The sequence below is a fragment of the Asparagus officinalis genome, chromosome 5 (genome assembly GCF_001876935.1).
Source record: "Asparagus officinalis chromosome 5, Aspof.V1, whole genome shotgun sequence".
Classification (NCBI taxonomy): Eukaryota; Viridiplantae; Streptophyta; class Magnoliopsida; order Asparagales; family Asparagaceae; genus Asparagus; species Asparagus officinalis.
This window is the reverse complement of record NC_033798.1, coordinates 107,820,205-107,840,601: the sequence shown is the minus strand read 5'-3', so window position 1 is coordinate 107,840,601 and position 20,397 is coordinate 107,820,205. Positions and strand designations below refer to the sequence as shown.

General features: G+C 41.4%; 3 protein-coding genes and 1 long non-coding RNA gene across 4 annotated transcripts in view; 3 read left to right on the top strand and 1 right to left on the bottom strand.

The window, feature by feature from the left end:
• LOC109842326 (pentatricopeptide repeat-containing protein At1g77170) overlaps positions 1-2,267 on the top strand; it is a 3,796-nt gene extending 1,529 nt beyond the window's left edge. The window contains exons 2-3 of the mRNA XM_020411218.1: positions 401-884; positions 1,228-2,267. Of these exons, the coding sequence (XP_020266807.1) occupies positions 401-884; positions 1,228-1,893 (1,150 nt within the window). The 3' untranslated portion in view covers positions 1,894-2,267. The remainder of the gene's footprint in view (positions 1-400; positions 885-1,227) is intronic.
• Positions 3,723-5,324, top strand: LOC109842324. Its single transcript, XM_020411217.1, has 3 exons — positions 3,723-4,352; positions 4,547-4,906; positions 5,001-5,324. Exons 1-3 carry the CDS (start codon positions 3,723-3,725, stop codon positions 5,322-5,324), a joined length of 1,314 nt encoding a protein of 437 aa, XP_020266806.1.
• On the top strand, positions 7,359-8,289 carry LOC109843291. The gene is made up of 3 exons (XR_002247623.1): positions 7,359-7,376; positions 7,466-7,773; positions 7,898-8,289. It is a non-coding gene; the product is annotated as an uncharacterized LOC109843291 (long non-coding RNA).
• On the bottom strand, positions 15,461-18,244 carry LOC109842323. Its single transcript, XM_020411216.1, has 5 exons — positions 17,979-18,244; positions 16,961-17,581; positions 16,078-16,719; positions 15,655-15,857; positions 15,461-15,555 (listed from the first exon to the last, which is right to left on the bottom strand). The coding sequence occupies exons 1-5, from the start codon at positions 18,242-18,244 to the stop codon at positions 15,461-15,463; spliced, it is 1,827 nt and encodes a 608-aa protein (XP_020266805.1).

Here is a 20,397-nt window from a genome sequence, read left to right as displayed (position 1 = left end):
GGTATTCACAATTAGCGCCTCTAATCAAGAGTGGAAGTATCAATTAGACTAATTAATTTGAGATGGCTTATGAGAATAGGGGCCTAGTAGCTATTTAAGTGATCTGACAGACTAATTACAAGAACATCTTAAGAATTGAGGGGCCTAAAGTAACATCAATAATTCGAGGCACTAATATCAAAAAATATGAAAGATAAAAGGGACTAATATCCAAAAACCCTCAATTCAAATGCCTCTCCCCTCAAGTCAAATGCCCTCCCTCCGTCTCCCAAAACCCCATAAAACAAACTCCGCTCCTCTCTCCTCCTCCACCCAAACCCTAAACCCCGCAATCGATCTCGCCGAAACCCTAATCGCCCACCTCAACTCCTCCTCCCCCGACCGAACCCTCCTCGCCCAGACCCACACCCGCCTCCTCCGCCTCTCCCTCCTCCCTTCCCCTCCCCTCCCTCTCCCTCTTCCTCCTCATGCACCGCTCCGGGCCCCACCCCGATCGCTACACCCTCCCTCTGGCCCTCAAAGCCTCCTCCCACCTCTACTCCCCCTCCCTCGCCTCCCAACTCCATTGCCTCTCCGTCAAGCACGGGCTTGATCGAAGCGAGTACACGGAGAGCGGGGTTATTAGCTCGTACGCCAAGTTGGGGTTGTTTGAGAGTGCGCGCAGGGTGTTTGATGAAAATGCTGAGAGAAAAGTTGGGTCTTGGAATGCGATGATTAATGGGTATTCGAACGGTGGGGAGGGGGTTGAGGTTGTGAGATTGTTTGTGGAGATGAGGAGGAGAGGGGTTGTGGAGGACGAGATGACGATGATTGGGGTTGTGTCGGCTTGTGGAGGGTTGGGAGATTTTAGGCTGGCTCAGCAGGTTCACAAGTGTGCGATTCAGGTGATGAGGTCTCTGTAATGACTTGGATTGTTCATGCTTGCATACAGTTTTGGTTACGGAATGCATATAATTGTTAATAAGAGCGTTAAAGTTGATTGCGATTTGAATTTTGTGTCTTTAAGTATGTCATAGTACACGATGAGAGCTGTGATTTTATTGGTAACAAATGATATGATGAGAAATATGATCTGATTTGAATCATTTTTAAACCCACTCATAGCATCCCGAACAGAAATACAGCTACTGATACACGGATTATCATTTGAATTCAACAACTAAAGCAGTTGGTGTTGTAAGGCATATTTCAATTATTCATATTCTGAAGTTTCTTCGATTTCTTTAGGTGAAGAGTTCAGATAGACTTGACATCACAGTCTCTAACTCACTAATCGACATGTACTGCAAATGCGGACGCACAGACCTAGCACACCGAGTATTTTCTAGGGTTTCACAGCGCAACGTCTCAACATGGACATCAATAGTCACTGGTTTCGCTACATACGGCCAAGAAAAACTCGCATTAGACTTCTTCAACAAAATGATTGAGGAAAAAATACACCCTAACCATGTAACAATGGTGGCTGTTTTAAATGCTTGCACACATGGTGGCTTAATCAAAGAAGGAATCCATTTCTTGGAGAATATGAAAGAGCTCTATAATATTGAACCAAATGCATTGCATTATGGATGTGTTGTTGATATGTTGGGTAGGGTTGGGAGGTTGAAGGAGGCGAGAAAGGTAGTAGAGAGAATGCCAATGGGGGCGAACGTTGTAATTTGGGGGACACTGCTTGGGGCGAGTGAGAAGTATGGAGATGTGAAGGTTGGAGAGTGGGCGGCGAAGAATTTGATGGAGTTAGAACCTTGGAATGATGGGGTTTATGTTGTTTTGTCGAATATTTATGCAAAGGTTGGGATGTGGGAGAAGGTGGAGAGGTTGCGGAAGGAGATGAGGGCGAGGAGAGTGGAGAAGGTGCCCGGTTATAGCTTGGCGACAAGGGATTTGTGACAATGTATGATGGTTTTGTTCATTAGAGTTAATTTGCAGATAACTCCCCTCATCTCTATCTTCAATAACTTTCATTGTCCGTCGACTCGTTTATGAGCTCTAATAATGGGTGGTTCCACATTTTAACAGGGATAAGTTGCAGATAACCGCTCTCCGTCAACAAGATTTGATGATGATAAGTGTTACTAACGAGGTGAGGGGTGATAAATTCTAATAAAGGTATAGACGAGGGGCTTATCTATGAATTATTCTTTATTCATTTTTAATTTTGAGCAGTGTATTATTGAGAATACGAGTGATGAAGGTAAGCAGCAAACAAGCTGCAGTTGTTCCTGTAATCAGAGGTGGAATTTAAGGAGTAGATTATTTGTACAGTCATGATTGAATTCAAGTTGCTATTCTGCATTTGAACATTGCGTCTGAACGTTTGGGAGTGAAGAACTCAACTGTGAACTCAACTGTGAATTCAGGCGTCTGGATACTCCTTACTCCATGGTGTTTTCTAGTTTTGTACAGCTGTAGGACTGAGTGGGCCTCAGTTGGGCTCCGGAAGTTGGCTCGGGTCTTAACTTGCGCATGGTTCTTGGGTCGGGCCTTACTATGAGCTTTGCTTGTTCTAGACGCTTTGTCAATTTGCATGTGAGTTGGAAGTGGGAAAATACAATGTTTTTTTTAGGGAAAATTGCTTCCAGCCCCCAAAACAACCCAGAACATGCTCTGCCCCCCCAAGACCTTTTCAACGTTCCTTTTACCCCCAAAACCGCCCCCGATTTTCTTCCAGCCCCCAAAACCAATCCCCAGGCGTAACGTCGTTTAAACCCCGCTCGAAATGCCCAAAATACCCTTACGTTTAAAATTCCCCGTTATGAGTTACCTCCTCGTCCGTACCCTGTCATCTCTCTCTTCTGCAAGCAAACCGACTCCAGAAACCCAATTCAAAACCCTAGCCCTAAATCAACCGACCCCAACGCAAACCGAATCAAAGCAAAGAGATCAAAATGGCCGGCGATTCAACCCCTAAAGCCAACCTCAATGCCGACCACAGCGAAAGCGATTACGCCCAGCGGTTCGAAATCTCAGAAAGAGCCCATACAACTGCAGTGCGGACTGAATCTGAAGCTCGAGCTGCGATTGACAATGTTCTAGAGGACATCGCAACCAGCCATTCTCATCCCAGAAGCCGGCCTCAAAATAGAAGTGTAGGCCCCCGCGAAGGTCTAGAGGGCAGCACCGGCACCACCGGCGCGTCCAACGATGCCACTAGAGCGCTTCTTGGTCTACAGAGAGGAGAAAAAGAGCAGCATGTGGCAACACCCAAAAGGTAATTTTTACCGCAAGTTTTATGTTGTTAAGGTTATGGTTTGATTGATAATGCTCTTAGTCTGGTGGGAAGGTCCAAAATTACGGTGTCTGTTAGCTGTTGAGGTTACTGTTAACATGCAAGGTCTATGCTTTTATTGCTGAGGTTGTTGTTTAGTTGTTGAGGTTAGGCTTTGGTTGTTAAGGTTAGGTTTTGGTTGATAAGGTTGTGGGGTTGTTGTTAAGGTTGTTGGTTACTGCCTTTATTGTTAAGGTTGTTGTTTAGTTGTTGAGGTTAGGCTTTGGTTGAAAAGGTTAGGTTTTTGTTGTTAAGGTTATGGGGTTGCTGTTAAGGTTGTTGGTTTACCCGCAAAGTTTACAGCATAGTTGTTATGTTTACTGATTATACTCAAAAATGCTCTCGTCTTGTGTTTTTGTTTTGTAGAAAAAGGGCAAAGCCACCTATTACGTTGCGGCCCACCGCCAGCTTCGGTGCCTATCACGACTTCATGTAGAATTTGGTGACGCGTATGGGGCCAAGGCATTTTGCGGCCTACGAAGATAGTGTATTTAGACACTACGTCCAATTTGGCCCACCTGGCGTCGATCTTCCCACCTTTGAGCACATTTTGAGTCAGTGGGACAAGAAGAGCAAAAAATTCGTCTTTACTGATAGGAATGATGGAGAAGAGATCGCATGCTCATTCAACCTTGAGTGGGTAATGGAGCATACATGGTTCTCCAATGAGGGGCTTCATGTTGACCACAATCGGGACAGGAAAAATAGGATTTGGTCCAGTTTCTTTGACAAACCCGAGGCGGGGGGTTCCAGCAGTATAGCTCCCCCCAAAGGAGGCCCCACCAGACGCAATGTGGAGGACCTGCTTTTGAAGCTGGTACTATCTTCTGATCGCCGAGATGTGAAGGACTTTGTCCTGCTACAGATCCTCTATCAGCTGAGCATGATTTGGTGTCCAAGCAGTGTTTCCGGCGTTCCTAGGCATTTATTCAAGTACGTCGACAACATCGAACAGGTCAACAACACTGCTTGGGGGACCTATATATTCAGTGAGACATCTGATGCGATAGAGAGGGCACTGAAGGGTCCTGAGCCAGGGAAGACGACATTATATCTGCAAGGGTGTACCCCTCTAGTTTGTGTAAGTAATCATGTTTTTTACTGATTGTGAAGGTTAGGGTTTAGTTGTTAATGTTACAGTTTCGTTGTCAAGGTTACGGTTTGGTTGTTAATATTACGGTTTGGTTGTTAAGGTTACGTTTTTATTGTTAGGGTTACTTTATTAATTGTTACGGATGAAGGTGTTTGTTAAGTTTTTATATCTCTAATGTGCAGTTGTGGTATTATGAACTCACCGGCATCAAGAAGCCAGCACTTGGTTGTACGGTGAGGCCTCCCCTGACAAATTGGGTGAGACTTGGGCACGTTGCTGGTTCTTTGAGATTGGCCACTGTTGTTGCGAAAGCAAGCAAAGCTACGATAAAGCTTCCACAGCAACATGGACAACTTCAAAGAATCGAGGGAGGTTTTTGGGGGAAGGAGCAGGGGATAGAGAAAGAGAAGAGGAGAGAGAGAGAGAAGAGGAGGATTAAGGGTCCGGCTGCAGTAGACGCCGGCAGGGCTCGTGGCCCAATAGACCTTCTTCACAAGAAGAAGAGGAGAGAAGAAGATGACGACATCCCAATTGATGCACTTGTAAGAACTTAGCAATCGTGGATTTTATTTGTTTTTGAATTAATTAATCCTTTTAATAGTACTCTACCTGTCCGTTGCATATGTGATGCCACAGGATATTGATGAAGACGCCGAGCAGCCAAATGATGCAGTTGAGCAAATGGATTGGCCTCAGCAAGTTATCTACTGGAAGAGCATCGCGGCAATGAACGAATCATTACGCCGCGAGAACGAGAATAAATTCAAGGGTATGATTGTTGCAGACCGTGTAAATACAAGTGCTCTTTCTGTGAAGGTGGCTAAGCTGTCTGCTCAAAATAGAAGACCGAGAGAGGAACTAAGCGAAGCACGATGCGAAACCCTCTCTGTATACAAGGATAAGAGCCCTACAGGATTGGTGTCCAGCCCATTGATGGAGCCGCAAACTTGTACAAGTTAGATGTGGCTTGCAATTACGTTTGCGTGTTATGGTTAAAAATTGATTGATAAGTATATGGATTTATTATCAAGGTTAAGAATGTATTGTTAACTTTACTGATCTAATGTTAAGGTTAGGGATTTATTGTTAAGGTTAAGAATGTATTGTTAACTTTACGTATCTAATGTTAAGGTCAGGGATTTATTGCCAAGGTTGGAGATTGATTGTTAAGTATCTTGGTTAGCTATGTTTTTTTGACAATGAAGTACCTAAGCTCATTTGTGTTTATTTTTTGAATCAGACACTCCAGGCACCGTGGGTGGCATTGATGTACAGTACGAGGGGGATGTCAATAAATCATTATTATTTGATGAAGCTAATAAGGAGGCGAGGCCCCTCCAACAAGGAGGGCCTCTCTACAACCATTGTTTTCTGATATCCACAAGGAGAGTGAAGATGCTCCGCCAGGAGAATTACCTCCACCAGAGGCATCTACTGTTGACAAGGCCCTTAAGGCAGAAATAAACGAGGGAGAGAAGGTGTCCCCGCCAGCGAAGGAGCTACTAACTTGTACAGGTTAGCTTGCTTTTGTACTATATGTTAGAGATTGGTTGTTATGTCTACGTATTGGTTGTTAAGCTTTTTATTGTTTATACTCTGAATATTATCAGAAACAGGCACTCAACGCGAGGGCACTGGAAGGGAAATAACGCCGGCGGTTGAAGTCCCTTCTGCAGGTGATGGGGAGACGCAAACTTGTATAGGTTAGCAACTTTTTCACCATGTGTTTAGGCATCAGTTGTTAGGTTTACTATGAAATTGTTAAGTTTAGATAGAAGGGGCTATGTTTTCTTAATATTTATACTTCGAATGGGTTGTTTGGAATCAGACACTTTGCGGGAGGACACTGGGATGAAAATAAAGCAATCAGAGAATGCCCCTCCACCAGCAATAGAGACATCAACTGATGACGAAGATGCTCCTATTGTGTTTTCAAGGGCTTTGAATAAGAGAAAGAGGGGTGCAACGGGGGCACGCGGGAAGATGGCCGCTGCTGCACCCCCTAAACGGAAGAGATGCAAAAGATCGGTGAAGCCTTCCAAGTGGGTAGTCACCCCTTACACTGAAGGGAAGAAGAAGAAAGAAAAAGACAACATAGGGGACAAGGCTATAATAGAAGTGGGTGGGGAGGAGGAAGCGCAGGTGCAGGAAAACAATGCAGAGTTGGCTCCTGCTCGGCTACAAAGTGACCCCCACTCTATCTGGGAAAAACACATGAGTTCCCCTATGAGTTCAGAAGAAGAAATGTACAGAGATAAGCTGAACGAGGGGATTCCCTTTCCAGATGGCTTCATCATCAAGTTTTTGGGCGACAAGGACACATTTGTACATAACTATAAGGTGTCAGCAGACGTTGCCGCGCTACTGACGGAAGAGGAGCAAAAAGCTCTTAACCATTTTTGCATTTGTAGATGTAACAAGTAAGTATTTACTTCACATCTCAAGTATTTACGTTTGTTGTTTAGTTTGCGGGTTTGTTGTTATGGTTACGGGTTTTTTTGTTATGATTATTGATTTGTTGTTTAGGTTAAGGGTTTTTTTTGTTATAGTTATTGATTTGTTGTTAAGGTTATGTGGTAGTTGTTAAGGATACGTGTTTGATGTTAAGGTTACGTGTTTGTTGTTATGGTTACGGGTTTTTTGTTATGGTTATTGATTTGTTGTTTAGGTTAAGGGTTTTTCGTTATAGTTTTTGATTTGTTCTTGCTGCTAATTGTTAGTTGCTAACTATTATTTTTGTTTTTTTCCCTGTTTGCAGTTTTATTAAAGTGTACGAGGGATCAGCAGGGTCTATTACCCGGCTTGAGATCCTCAATATATTACGCGGTGGGCGACTGGATGATTCAGTAAGATTTTCGATTGGTATTTATTCATTAGCATATTTAACAATACTATTATTAATTACTTGTTGCCAACTTATGATAGCTTGTTGATACGCTGCTTGATTTAGTTCGTGAAAATCAGAGAGCATCGTCCAGTATAAAATTCGGCGTAGTCCCTGTTTGGTTTAGTGTAAGTTTATGTCTGGCGTGGCGTACTCCTAACTATCAGCACATAATCTATGTTAAAAGGAACCTGATCGGGTTAATTCTTTATTGCAGCACCAGATACATGTGCTGAAACCAGATTACCAAGAGCTGCATGATATCTACATCAAACGCTTGGTCGATGAAGGGTGTACTAACCTCTTAGTTCCCATTGTCCAGGGCGATCATTGGCATCTTCTGGAGTTTGATGTCGAAAATGATATTGCCAGGCATTACGACTCCTTGAAGGAGAGATCTGGACATTGGGACCCTGTGCTCAATATCGTCAAAGCCTTCAACTACATTAAAGCTGGCTTCAATGAGAACCAATTGCGCAGCGTATTCGACCCAATCAAAGTTCCATGCGAGGAGCAAAAGGGATCGTAAGTTTGCCGGAACCCTTGTTGGTATTCATTGTTGGAAACTGGTTGTTAAGGTTACGAATTTGTTGTTATGTTTTGATTGAAAGCAACAATGGTCTCAATGCTTCCTTGTGGTTGTGTGCAGGTATGACTGTGGGATCTATGTCTACCAGTTCGTACAAGCGATTACCGAAGGTAGAGATGTCCTGCACGTCACGCCCGAAGAGCATAACACATGGGTGGTTCGTGCGAAGCTAGCAGCGTACTTACTGATTGAAGGCAGGAAGAGGAAAAAAGAGGTGGGAAAACTTGACGATGATGACGTTGAGATGTAGATTTTTTGTAAATGATATATTACATTTCTTTGGTGTTACTAACAATATACATGTAAATATTAAAAGGTAAATATAAACAATATAAGGTTGATCTGTGAATGATATATTACAATTCTTTGTTGTTAATAGCAATGTACAAGTAACTATTATAAGGTTGATATCAAGGGATAACATTAACAGCAAACCCATGAGTTCAACAACAAAACCGTAACCTCAACAACAAACATTGTTGTTAATAGCAATATACAAGTAACTATTATAAGGTTGATATCAAGGGATAACATTAACAACAAACCCATGAGTTCAACAACAAAACCGTAACCTCAACAACAAACAACAAAGCTTAACAACATCGCAAGATTCTGCTAACTTGTGCTTCAAATGCAACCAAACTAAATTCGAAAAGATTTCTGCATTTGTCCGCCAATAGTTTACGATATGCTAGATCCCCAAGGGATAACATTAACAACAAATCCATGAGTTCAATAACAAAACCGTAAACTCATCAACAAACACAAAAGCTTAACAACACACTATATTAGCAGAAACATATTAATAGGTAGTTAATAGAGCGTATCATCATCAAGTTCAGCAAAACATTTGGTAATTTACAATAAAAGACAACCTAGGGGCCGACTGCTCCTCCCCCGCTCCCCTTGCTCGAAGCGCGATCGTGGTAGGAACCCCTATCGCGAGGAAAGGTGGACGGCCCAACACCTTGGGCCCGAAGAAATCGTTGCAAGAGCTCTTTCTCCACCGTCATTTGCCTGCCGTCCCAAGACACTTCAATCAATTCCGGGTCGGCGCAGGAAGGCTGCGGTTGCTGGCTTTGAGGTTGGTCAACGGACATATCGATGGGACCTTGCTCATTGTTTGCCTGCTGCTCACGGTCTCCACCCACAAGCTGAGTGACGACGAAACCTTCCATTAGACGACGGTCCATGGGAGAGGTGTAACGAAACCTAATCCTCTTAGGGATATCCGAATATTCCCTAATCTCTAGCAGCACCCTGCAGTCTCTGAAGTTTGTCTTCGTGGTGATGTCAGCGGAGCAGTACACGCATTGGCCGATACCCTCGAACAGTGATTGGAGGAACTCCCACTCCCAGAGGTGGTAGGGGATATTGAAGAGGCGGACCCACCTAAACATGGGGTACGACAATGCTCTTAGCCTGAGGTCCTCCCGCCAAAGCCTGAATCTGCCCACGAAGGACCCAAGATTTACAGGACTGAGCTCGACGGCTTGATCTAGTAGCTCATCAGAGGGGAATTTAACCATGAACCTATTTATAGATACCCGCTTGATCTCATAGGTCCAATCCCAGATGTCAAAGCGATACCCTAGCATCTCTTTGAGCTCGTCCAAAGATGGCAGACCCACCTCAATAGTGAGGAGAGCGAATGTAGAAAGCTCCTGAATGTTGCGGGCGACGTTATCTGGAACGGGGAGAAATCGTGGGTCCCTATTTGCTACAAGACCATGAGGGCAATCCCAGGAGATATGCCCCGAGCCATGACAATGTATACACGCGCTATCATCGTGAGACATGATCCTTCTGGTTTCGAAACGAAGGTCGTGTAGTTGTTAATGGGGCTGACATGGGGAGAAAATGGCGGTGATGGGAAGATTGATGGCTTCGTCGAAAGGTCTTGTCATGGATACAGGGGAAGGGATGAGGGTTAATTAAAGCGTGGTGGCTGGGAATAACGAGGAGACAGATGATAATACTGGCTGTCTTGGAAACATAATCTACTATGGAAGCATTTAATACAGATAGAAACCCACTAACTGCTTTCTTGATCAACTTGGCAACTAAAAGGCTAAAGCTGACAAGAGAGCGCTAACATTATCTAACAATCCATAAGCTTGACAACAGAGCGCTAACTTTAGCAACCTATCCATAACCTTGACAACCAGTACATAATCTTGATAACCAGACCATGATCTTATCTTAACAAAAAAAACCATAAGCTCAATAATACAACCTTGTATAATGACACGTCCTTCTTTACAGCCATGCTACAACCTTAACAACCCAAAAGCTATACATAACAACAGACAAATAAGCCTAACAACAGAGCTTAACGTTACAACAGGGAGCTAACGTTAGCTACCATTCCATAGTTTTGACAACAGATAGCTAACCTTAACAACCAATACATAAGCTTGACAATTAACAGCTTACCTTAACAACAGATAGCTAACCCTATTGTTAAGGAATCCATAAGCTTGACAACCAATCCACGGTCTTAACAACAAAACCATAAGCTTATCAATTCACCCCGTGATCTTCTCAACCAATAAGCTATACATTAGAGCTAAACGTTACAACAAGGAGATAATGTTAGCTACGATTCCACAAGTTCAACAACAGATAGCTAACCTTAGCAACCAATACATAAAGATTGACAATAGAGCGCCAACTTTAAGAACTAATCAACAAGCCTGACAACAGGTCGTCAACCTTAGCAACCAATCCATAAATTAACAACCAATAAATAACCTTGTCAGCCAGTCCTTTAACCTAACAATAAGCTCAACAATACAACAATGTATCCTGACACGTCCTTTACAAGCTTGCTTACACCCTACCAAAAATAAAAGCTTAACCGCCACGCAGTGATATTAACAAAACACTGAACTTTGTATTTGACAACCTTGTATCTGCCACGTCCTTCTTTACCGTCATTCTTAACATAGAAAAAAATAAGCTTATCAATAATCCCGTGATCTTCTCAACAATTCCCTAAGTTCAACAAATCAATGAGGTCTGCTACAATCTTAACAACCAATAAATAAGCCTAACAACAGAGCTAAACGCAACAACAGAGGGCTAACCATGAGCTTGGCAACAGAGCGCTAACCATAGCAACCAATAAATAAGCTTGAAAATACAACGCCAAACTTCACAATAAACACGTAAACTTAACAACCAGTCAATAACCTTAACAGTGAGTCCATAATATTTCTTGATAAATCGTTAAACTTAACAAAACAACATGTATCCAAAAATAATTTCCTTTACAATCATGCTACAACCTTAAAACAAACAAATAAGCCTATCAACAACCCCGTAAACTCAACAAATAAGCTTGAATACACGATGACTACAGCATGTATTACCATTGTCTCTACTATATGTCCCATAACCGTGGGTGAATATAACTGGCTCCATTTAATGAACTTGTTCAATAACAAGATAGTTAAGATTCATAGGTGCGTGGAATATGATCAATTCAGATGGATCAATGTGTGAATCACCTAGGAAGGCATGCCATGCTGTTGTAGATAGTCTTCTGGCTTACGTTTACACTGTATAGCTATACAGTGTTAACGTAAGCCAGAGGACTATCTCCACCAGCATTCGCATGCCTTCCTAGGTGATTCACACATTGATGCAGCTGAATTGATTGTATTCCATGCACCTATCAATCTTAACTATATTTTTATTATACAAGCTCATTGAAAAGAGCCACATGCATTCACCCACAGCTAATGGAACTAAGATCAAACCCGTTCCAGGGGATAACGTCTTCATCAGCGTGAGGGATACCCAAGATCTTCATCATTGTGCGCAAACCTCGTCGCCATGACCTTCATCGGCGTGAGGACTAGCGTTGATCTTCTGGTTTTAATGGCGAAAGGAGAACTTGAAGGTTTTGGGGAGAGGGTAGCTTTTTTATAGAGGGTCAACAAAGAATAAATGGTAGGGGAGATCGAGAAAAGATTGCGCCGAAAGGATGTCTGCGCTATCCTGTAGCTGAACAGGCAAAGGGATGGTGATGTTGCCGCGTGGAATGTGGGGATAGGTAGGTGTTCAGGTTATATTAACTCTCCTCCTTGGGAACTAGGAGGAACATTGAATGCAGTAACAGAGAATATACGCCGGTGACCGTGACAACCAAACACTGCTGAATAACAGTAAGGGACCTCTCCACAAGAGGGCGCTAACCTTAGCCACCATTCCATAAGTTTAACAACAGAGAGCTAACTTTAACAACCAATCCCTAAGCTTGACAACAGAGCTCTAACCTTAGCAACCAGTCCATAAGCTTGACAACCAGCACATAACCTTGAAAGCCAATCCATGATCGTCCATAAGCTTGACAACCAGCACATAACCTTGAAAGCCAATCCATGATCTTTAATAACAAAACCATAACATCAACAATACGACCCCGTGATCTTCTTAATCCATAAGTCTAACAACAGAGAGCTAAGCGTTACAACAAGGAGCTAATGTTAGCTACTATTCCATAAGTTTAACAACATAGAGCTAACCTTAACAACCAACACATAAGCTTGACAACAGAGCACTAACCTTAACAATAGGACGCTAACCTTAGCAACCAATCCATAAGCATGACAACCAGCACATAACCTTGACAACCAGTCCATGATCTTTAATAACAAAACCATAACATCAACAATACGACCCCGTGATCTTCTTAATCCATAAGCCTAATAACAGAGCTAAGCGTTACAACAAGGAGCTAATGTTAGCTACCATTCCATAAGTTTAACAACATAAATCTAACCTTAACAACCAATACATAAGCTTGGAACAGAGCACTAACCTTAACAACATGGCGCTAACCTTAACAACCAATCCATAAGCTTGACAACAGAGCACTAACCTTAACAGCCAGTCCATGATCTTAACAACAAAACCATAAGCTCAATAATACAACCATATATTTTGCCACGTTTTTCTTTACAATCTTGCTTACAACCTTAACAATGAAAAAAAATAGCCTTAACAGCCACGCCGTGATCTTAACAAAGAAAAAATAAGCCTATCAACAACCTCGTGATCTTCTCAACAATTCCCTAAATTTCAACAAAACAATGAGGACTGCTACAACCTTAACAACCAATAAATAAGCCTAACAACAGAGCTAAATGCAACAACAAGGGGTCGTCCTTAGCAACCATCACATAAACTTGGCAACAGAGCGCTAACCATAGCAACCAATAAATAAGCTTGTGAATACAACGCCAAACTTCACAATAAACACGTAAACTTAACAACCAGTCAATAACCTTAACAGCGAGTCCATAATATTTCTTGATAAATCTTTAAACTTAACAAAACAACATGTAACCAAAAATAATTTCCTTTACAATCATGCTACAACCTTAAAACAAACAAATAAGCCTATCAACAACCCCGTGAACTCAACAAATAAGCTTGAATACACGATGGCTACAACATGTATTACCATTGTCTCTACTCTAAGTTCCATAACCGTGGGTGAATATAACTGGCTCCCTTTAATGAACTTGCTCAATAACAAGATAGTTAAGATTCATAGGTGCGTGTAATATGATAAATTCAGATGGATCAATGCGTGAATCACCTAGGAAGGCACACAAATGCTGTTGGAGATAGTCTTCTGGCTTACGTTTACACTGTATAGCTATACAGTGTTAACGTAAGCCAGAGGACTATCTCCAAAAGCATTCGCGTGCCTTCCCATGTGATTCACGCATGACCCATCTGAATTGATCATATTCCACGCACCTATGAATCTTAACTATCTTGTTATTGAACAAGTTCATTAAAGGGAGCCACATGCATTCACCCACAGCTAATGGAACTAAGAGCAAACACATAAGGGGAAAACATCTTCATCAGCGTGAGGGATACCCAAGATCTTCATCAGTGTGCGCAAACCTCGTCGCCATGGCCTTCATCGGCGTGAGGACTAGCGTTGATCTTCGGGTTTTAATGGCGAAAGGAGAACTTGAAGGATTTGGGGAGAGGGTAGCTTTTTTTATAGAGGGTCAACAGAGAATAAATGGGAGGGGAGATCGAGGAAAGATTGCGCCGAAAGGATGTCTGCGCTATCCTGTAGCTGAACAGGCGAAGGGATAGATCGAGGAAAGATTGCGCCGAAAGGATGTCTGCGCTATCCTGTAGCTGAACAGGCGAAGGGATGGTGGTGTTACCGCGTGGAATGTGGGGATAGGTAGCTGTTCAGGTTATATTAACTCACCTCCTTGGGAACTAGGAGGAACATTGAATGCAGTAGCAGAGAATATACGCCGGTGACCGTGACAACCAAACGCTACTGAATAACAACAAGGGACCTCTCCACAAGAGGGCGCTAACCTTAGCCACCATTCCATAAGTTTAACAACGTAAAGCTAACTTTAACAACCAGTCCATAAGATTGATAACATGACTCTAACCTTAGCAACCAACCCATAAGCTTGACAACAGGGCTCTAACCTTAGCAACCAGTCCATAAGCTTGACAACCAGCACATAATCTTTAATAACAAAACCATAATATGAACAATTCAACCACGTGATCTTCTTAACCCATAAGCCTAACAACAGAGCTAAGCGTTATAACAAGGTGCTAACCTTAGCCACCATTCCATAAGTTTAACAACAGAGAGCTGACTTTAACAACCAATACATAACCTTAACAATAGAGCGCTAACCTTATCAACAGGACGCTAAACTTAATAACCAATCCATAACCTTAACATTTGTAACGATATACTTGACAATAAATCCATGCGCATGATAATAAAACGCTAAACTATATAGGCCCGTTCGAGTATAAGATTTCTTGGATTCTGACTGTATGATAGCATCAACCATTTGAATGCTAATAACCTTATCTATTCCCCATTGTCAATTCTCTAAGTTCCATAACCTGTGCTTGAATATAAATGGCTTCCAACAAAGAGCTTTCCAGCAGCCTGTTAAGTTAACGGAAAGCTCTTTGGAGAAGGCCATTGCTATTCAAGCCCATCATTTTAACGATATACTTGACAAATTAAGTTAACGATCGGTGATACTAACAACAAAGAGCAGGTGGATAGCAGGTGTATACAATAAACTTTACATTCAATCGATAAACATAACAATCAATAAAAAACTTGAACATTAAAGTGATAAATTTGACAACCAAAACAATAACCTTAACAACCAAATCAAAACTTCAACATTAAAGTGATAAACTTGACAACCAAGTAATAACCTTAACTACCAAGTCAAAACGTCAACATTAAAGTGATAAACTTGACAACCAAGTTTATCACCTTAACAACCAAGCTATGACCTTCTCACTTGTAGTGATATACAGGACAACAAATCCATATACATGACAATAAAACGCTAAACTATATAGGCTCGTTACAGCTTGCACGATTGTGACCCTCCATGTTGCATCGAGAGCACTTAACCGGTCGGGTGTTCAGCGACCTGTTGTTTATTCGTCTAGTGCATGGTCTGCCACGTCTTTTTTTGGTGAGAGGAGGCTTCAACACTCGCTCTTCTGGCGGTACAAAGCGCTTCTCGTAATCTGGGATGGGATAGATGATCGGTGCATAGCTTGCTCTGAACGCAACAACAGTCATGTACCAATCGCAATATTGATAAATTTCTCGTCCCATCCATGTAATTGCAGCGCACGCATGTTTGCAGGGAATGCGGGTGATGTCCCAGGACCTGCAAGAACAAGTCCGATTCTTCAAATCTACGCGACAAGTTTTATTGGACTCGACCTCCATAATATCTTCCGTCGAATGTTTATCGCCAAGCAGCTACCATGCTGAATGTTATCACTCAGCACCAACTCCGCTTCCGGGCATAGGTATCCAGACCATTTCTGACCCAATAGCCTCCTTTCATGCATGCGCTCCATTATTTGCTTCCGTATGGTCTCAACCAAAGGTAAGATTCGCAACAATCGTGCCTTTCTTATCCAGCTGTTGAAGGACTCAGCAACGTTTGAAGTAACATGGCCATACCTTAACAACAAAGCACTAACAATAACAATAATTCCTTAAACTAAACATTAAAGGCCTAACCTTAACAACAAATATCCTAAACTTAACAGCAAAACCCTAGCAGAATAACTCTAACCATAACAATAAAAATCTAACCTTAACAGAAAACTGTAGGATAACTCTAACCTTAACAACTATAACAGTGCTGTAACAAAATAACGTCGGGACCAAGCTATCTTACCTTATACCAGGAAAATGCGCGTTTGCCCATCTCTCCGGGGAGTATTCCATTACAGTGACATAAGCCCTGTGATCGATCGCTGCCAATTCTTTCATGTCATTATCCCATTCAGATATTGTGAACTTATAAGCCGCAGATTGTAACAGCTCGCCCAACGTAGTCGCGATATTTGCCTTGTGCCCAAAATCCTTCATCTTTTTTTTGAAATTCTCGACTAGATGCAGAACACACCTTGAATGGAATGCATCTGGAAAGAATTCCTCGACTGCTGCCCTGATACCCTTGTCGGCGTCTGAAATCATTACCAGTCGATGTGGAGGTTGGTAAGGATTTTCCCTATCATACAGTAACGTCCATAATCCTTGTAAGAACCATTTCCAGTTAACCTCATTCTCTTGGTCGCATACGTAATAAGCTAGGGGAAATATTCCCTGGTTGCCGTCATACCCAGTAGCGCTAAGTAGTATGCCTCTGTAACGATCTTTAATAAATGTTCCATCCAAAAACAATAGAGGCCTACACCCAGCAATGAACCCTTCAATACAGGCATTATAACTAATGAACAGTCGCCTGAACCTCCCGTCATCAGCATCAATAACAACACGACTCCCTGGATTAGTTGCATGCACCATGGATTCATACCTGCATGAATATAACAACAAAGCAGTACATTTAGCGAAGGATTCATAACCATAACAAATGATCTTCAAACTTCACGACCAACACGTATACTTAACGACGAACCAATAACTTTAACAACTAATACGTATAGTTAGCAACCAACACGTACACTTAACGTCGAACCGCCAACTTTAACAACTACTACGTATAGTTAGCAACCAAAAGGTAAGAGTGATTTCAGAAGAATAAAAAAGATAAGGACCATCTCAGTGAATCGTAAGCCTCATCATCGTCACCGAACAGGTCCTGTTGAGCTGTCTCCTTGCTCCACCACGTCTTACTGTAGTTAATCTTAATGCCAAAATTAGAGAGCATGTCATTCTTGATATCGACCGCACGAAGATCTGGCCTAACCTTCAAAACAGCTTGTATTTGGCTAGCAATGAACTTCCTTGATGCCCTTGAGTTGCCAGCATTTGCTTCATGTTGACCGCAGATGTGGGTAGACTCGAAATTCTTTATGGACATGATAGACGAATTTCTGAGCGGGGAAGCAAACAACATCCAAGGGCAACCATGTGTGTGTTTGAATCGGCAATAGACTCTTATGCGTCTTTGTTCATTGTGGTAAAAATCATACTCGAACCGTTTAGCAATTGAATAGTATTGAAGTGCTAATCTAACTTCAGCAGCACTATCAAATTTCTGACCAACTTCACGTATGGAGGTGTGCCACTCAGTTGGGATCTTTGTTTGGTGATTAAGCATGTCTTCCAGCAGCATGATCGAGTCGCCGGTGGGGTTGTCATTAGGAATACGCTCATCATTACAGGTTTGGGTGAACGGGGTATCTGGGCACCGCGAATTTTCTGTCGGTATTGTCCTGAAGTAGAAATCAAAATACATAGCCTTAGCAACAAACTGATAACCTTAACAACGAACTCATAAACGTAACAGCCAACACATATCCTTAACAACTAACCCTTATACTTAAGGGCAGACTCGTGACCTTAACAACAAACGCATATATTTAACATCAAACACCTTAACTTAGCAACCAACTAGTATACGTAACAGCCAACAAATAACTTTAACAACCAGTGCTTAACATAACCTTGACGACCAACACATTACCAAAGCAACCAATGCATGAGGTTAACAACTAATGGCAAAACCTATTAGTGAACTCAAAAGGAAATCTGGAGTGTAATTCCTACGCAGTTTCCGGCGTAGTCTGCGTGTTCTGCGAAGTTGAGGATTCCGCAGCGGAGGTGGCATACAAATTCGCGTCTGTAAATCCATTACGCCGACAATACTCGAACATCAAATTTAAGTCGTCGTCATTGTCAATTGAAATGCTGAATTTCTTTTCCCTTTCGCATATGAACTTCAGTGAAAGAGATTGCATTGGTATTTTAAGCCTTTCCGCCACTCGATATTTCAAGCTGATTATTTCTGTATTCTCTTTGATAACGACGAATACACCGTCACCACCTTTGTTGCTTTTTGCCTTCGTTACCACGCATAGAAGAGATCCATCCGCCATTTTATTACAGGGAGTGGTTGAAGAATCGAAGAGGCTTTTATTGAGGATAATTAAGTGGAAGGAACAACTTAGCTTGAAGGGGGATATAGCTGGTGATAATATCTGATGATAATTTTGGAGGGAAATGGGAATTTTCCCCCCCAAAAAAGTCATTCATATCACCATTTAATGCCTACAGTCGAAACGATGGGTTTCCGTCGTGAGAGGGCGACGAACACATGCTGCGAAGGGTATTTTGGGCATTTCGAGCGGTGTTTAAACGGAAGGTGGCCTGGGGATTCGTTTTGGGGGCTGGAAGAAAATCGGGGGCGGTTTTGGGGGTAAAAGGCATGTTGAAAAAGTCTTGGTGGAGCAGAGCACGTTTTGGGTTGTTTTGGGGGCTGGAAGCAATTTTCCCTTTTTTTTAACAAAGGAGAATTATTGTTAGTAGGAAACTAAAGGTGATGTGGAAAAATTTAGCAATCATAAAATTAAGGATTTACATGATATATATATATATTATTGAGATAACATTTTTTTTAATCCGATTCTGAAAGTGAAATATGAAGAAAATAGATGTGATGACAATTGGTACATTATGATTCTCTCAATCAAAAAATTGACATGCTTATTGTGGCTTCTACTGTCAAAATAACAGAGAAAAGGAAGTGACAGAAGTTAAACTTAAGGGGTTGTTTGGTTCGTTTCCTAGATATAGGGAAATGCAATTCCATGCAAAGAAACACAAGTTTTGAGTTTTCCAAACTTTTCCAAGAAATAGATTGTTTCGGTTTGGTTCGCACATAAAAAATGGTGGGAAACCAATGTATTTACTTTTTTTTAAGAAATAGATTGTTTCGGTTTGGTTCGCACATAAAAAATGGTGGGAAACCAATGTATTTACTTTTTTTTATGTTTGGTTCGCATGGAAAAAAAGGGAAAACTTTTGTTGGTTTGACATTTCCCACTTTTCTTGTGTTTGGTTAGGTTTTGAAATTTGTAAGGAAAAGTATTTATGATCACCATGGTAAGATTACCCCCATTATATACAAACTTATTTGTGCTCGTTATATGAGGTAATCTTAATCATATAGTTCAAATGTAACATGAACAAATAATAATATCCCCAATGAATTATAAATTTCTGTTTGTATTAATGAAATCATACGAAACCTGAAATAACATGAATCAATTTGTATGAACTGTGAACCTGATTTGACTTGAAATATACATAATTGAGATTGAAAAAATCACACAAAATCTGTAATAACCTGATTATTCATAAATTTATGTAGTACATACCTTTATGTGCAAATCGCATCAAATCTAATAATTTGTGCATGTTGATGACCTTTATGTGCAAAAAAGCATGCTTTAAAATAATTCTTGACATCATGTCAAATAAATCAGTCACATGTATATGCGAATTATGGCTGTCATGCTTTAAAATAATTCTTGACATCATGTCAAATAAATCAGTCACATGTATATGCGAATTATGGCTGTGGGCTCAGAACTTGTTCAATATCATCATTGTTAGCCTTCAGTGCAATATCAACAGATATTGCAGGTTGCTAATCTCAGAAAAATTGACCATCATCATAGCCTAAATTGAACACAAATATAACTCCAAGTGACTGAACACAAACATAGCACAAAGCAAAGCATCAGGAAATCTGGTGAGTCCATCAACCTAAAAAAAGGGGCATGCTCATGTGAACTGTTTTGAACAAATAAGAATAGAACCTGCTGATAATGACAAAACCGACGTGGTCACAAACTGAACACAACTAGGCATGGTATAGCATCAACAATATATGCACAAAAACTGGTCGAGAACTAAAGCACAACACAACCAGACTCCACAACACAACACAAAAACTGGCCGAAAACAAAAGTACAACACAACCAGTCTCCACAACACAACCAGGCTCCACAACACAACACAAAAACTGACCGAGAACAAAAGCACAACACAACCAGGCTCCACAACACAACCAGTGCAAACACATATATGAACTTTTAATGTATAAATTTTACTAAACAACATGAAGACACATGCTAACTATTGTTTTCACACTCAGAGAAGTCTGTATACATACACATATATATCACAATATGAAAAAAGAAATTGGACCAATTGGATGCAATTTCTGATAACAACAGGTTTATGA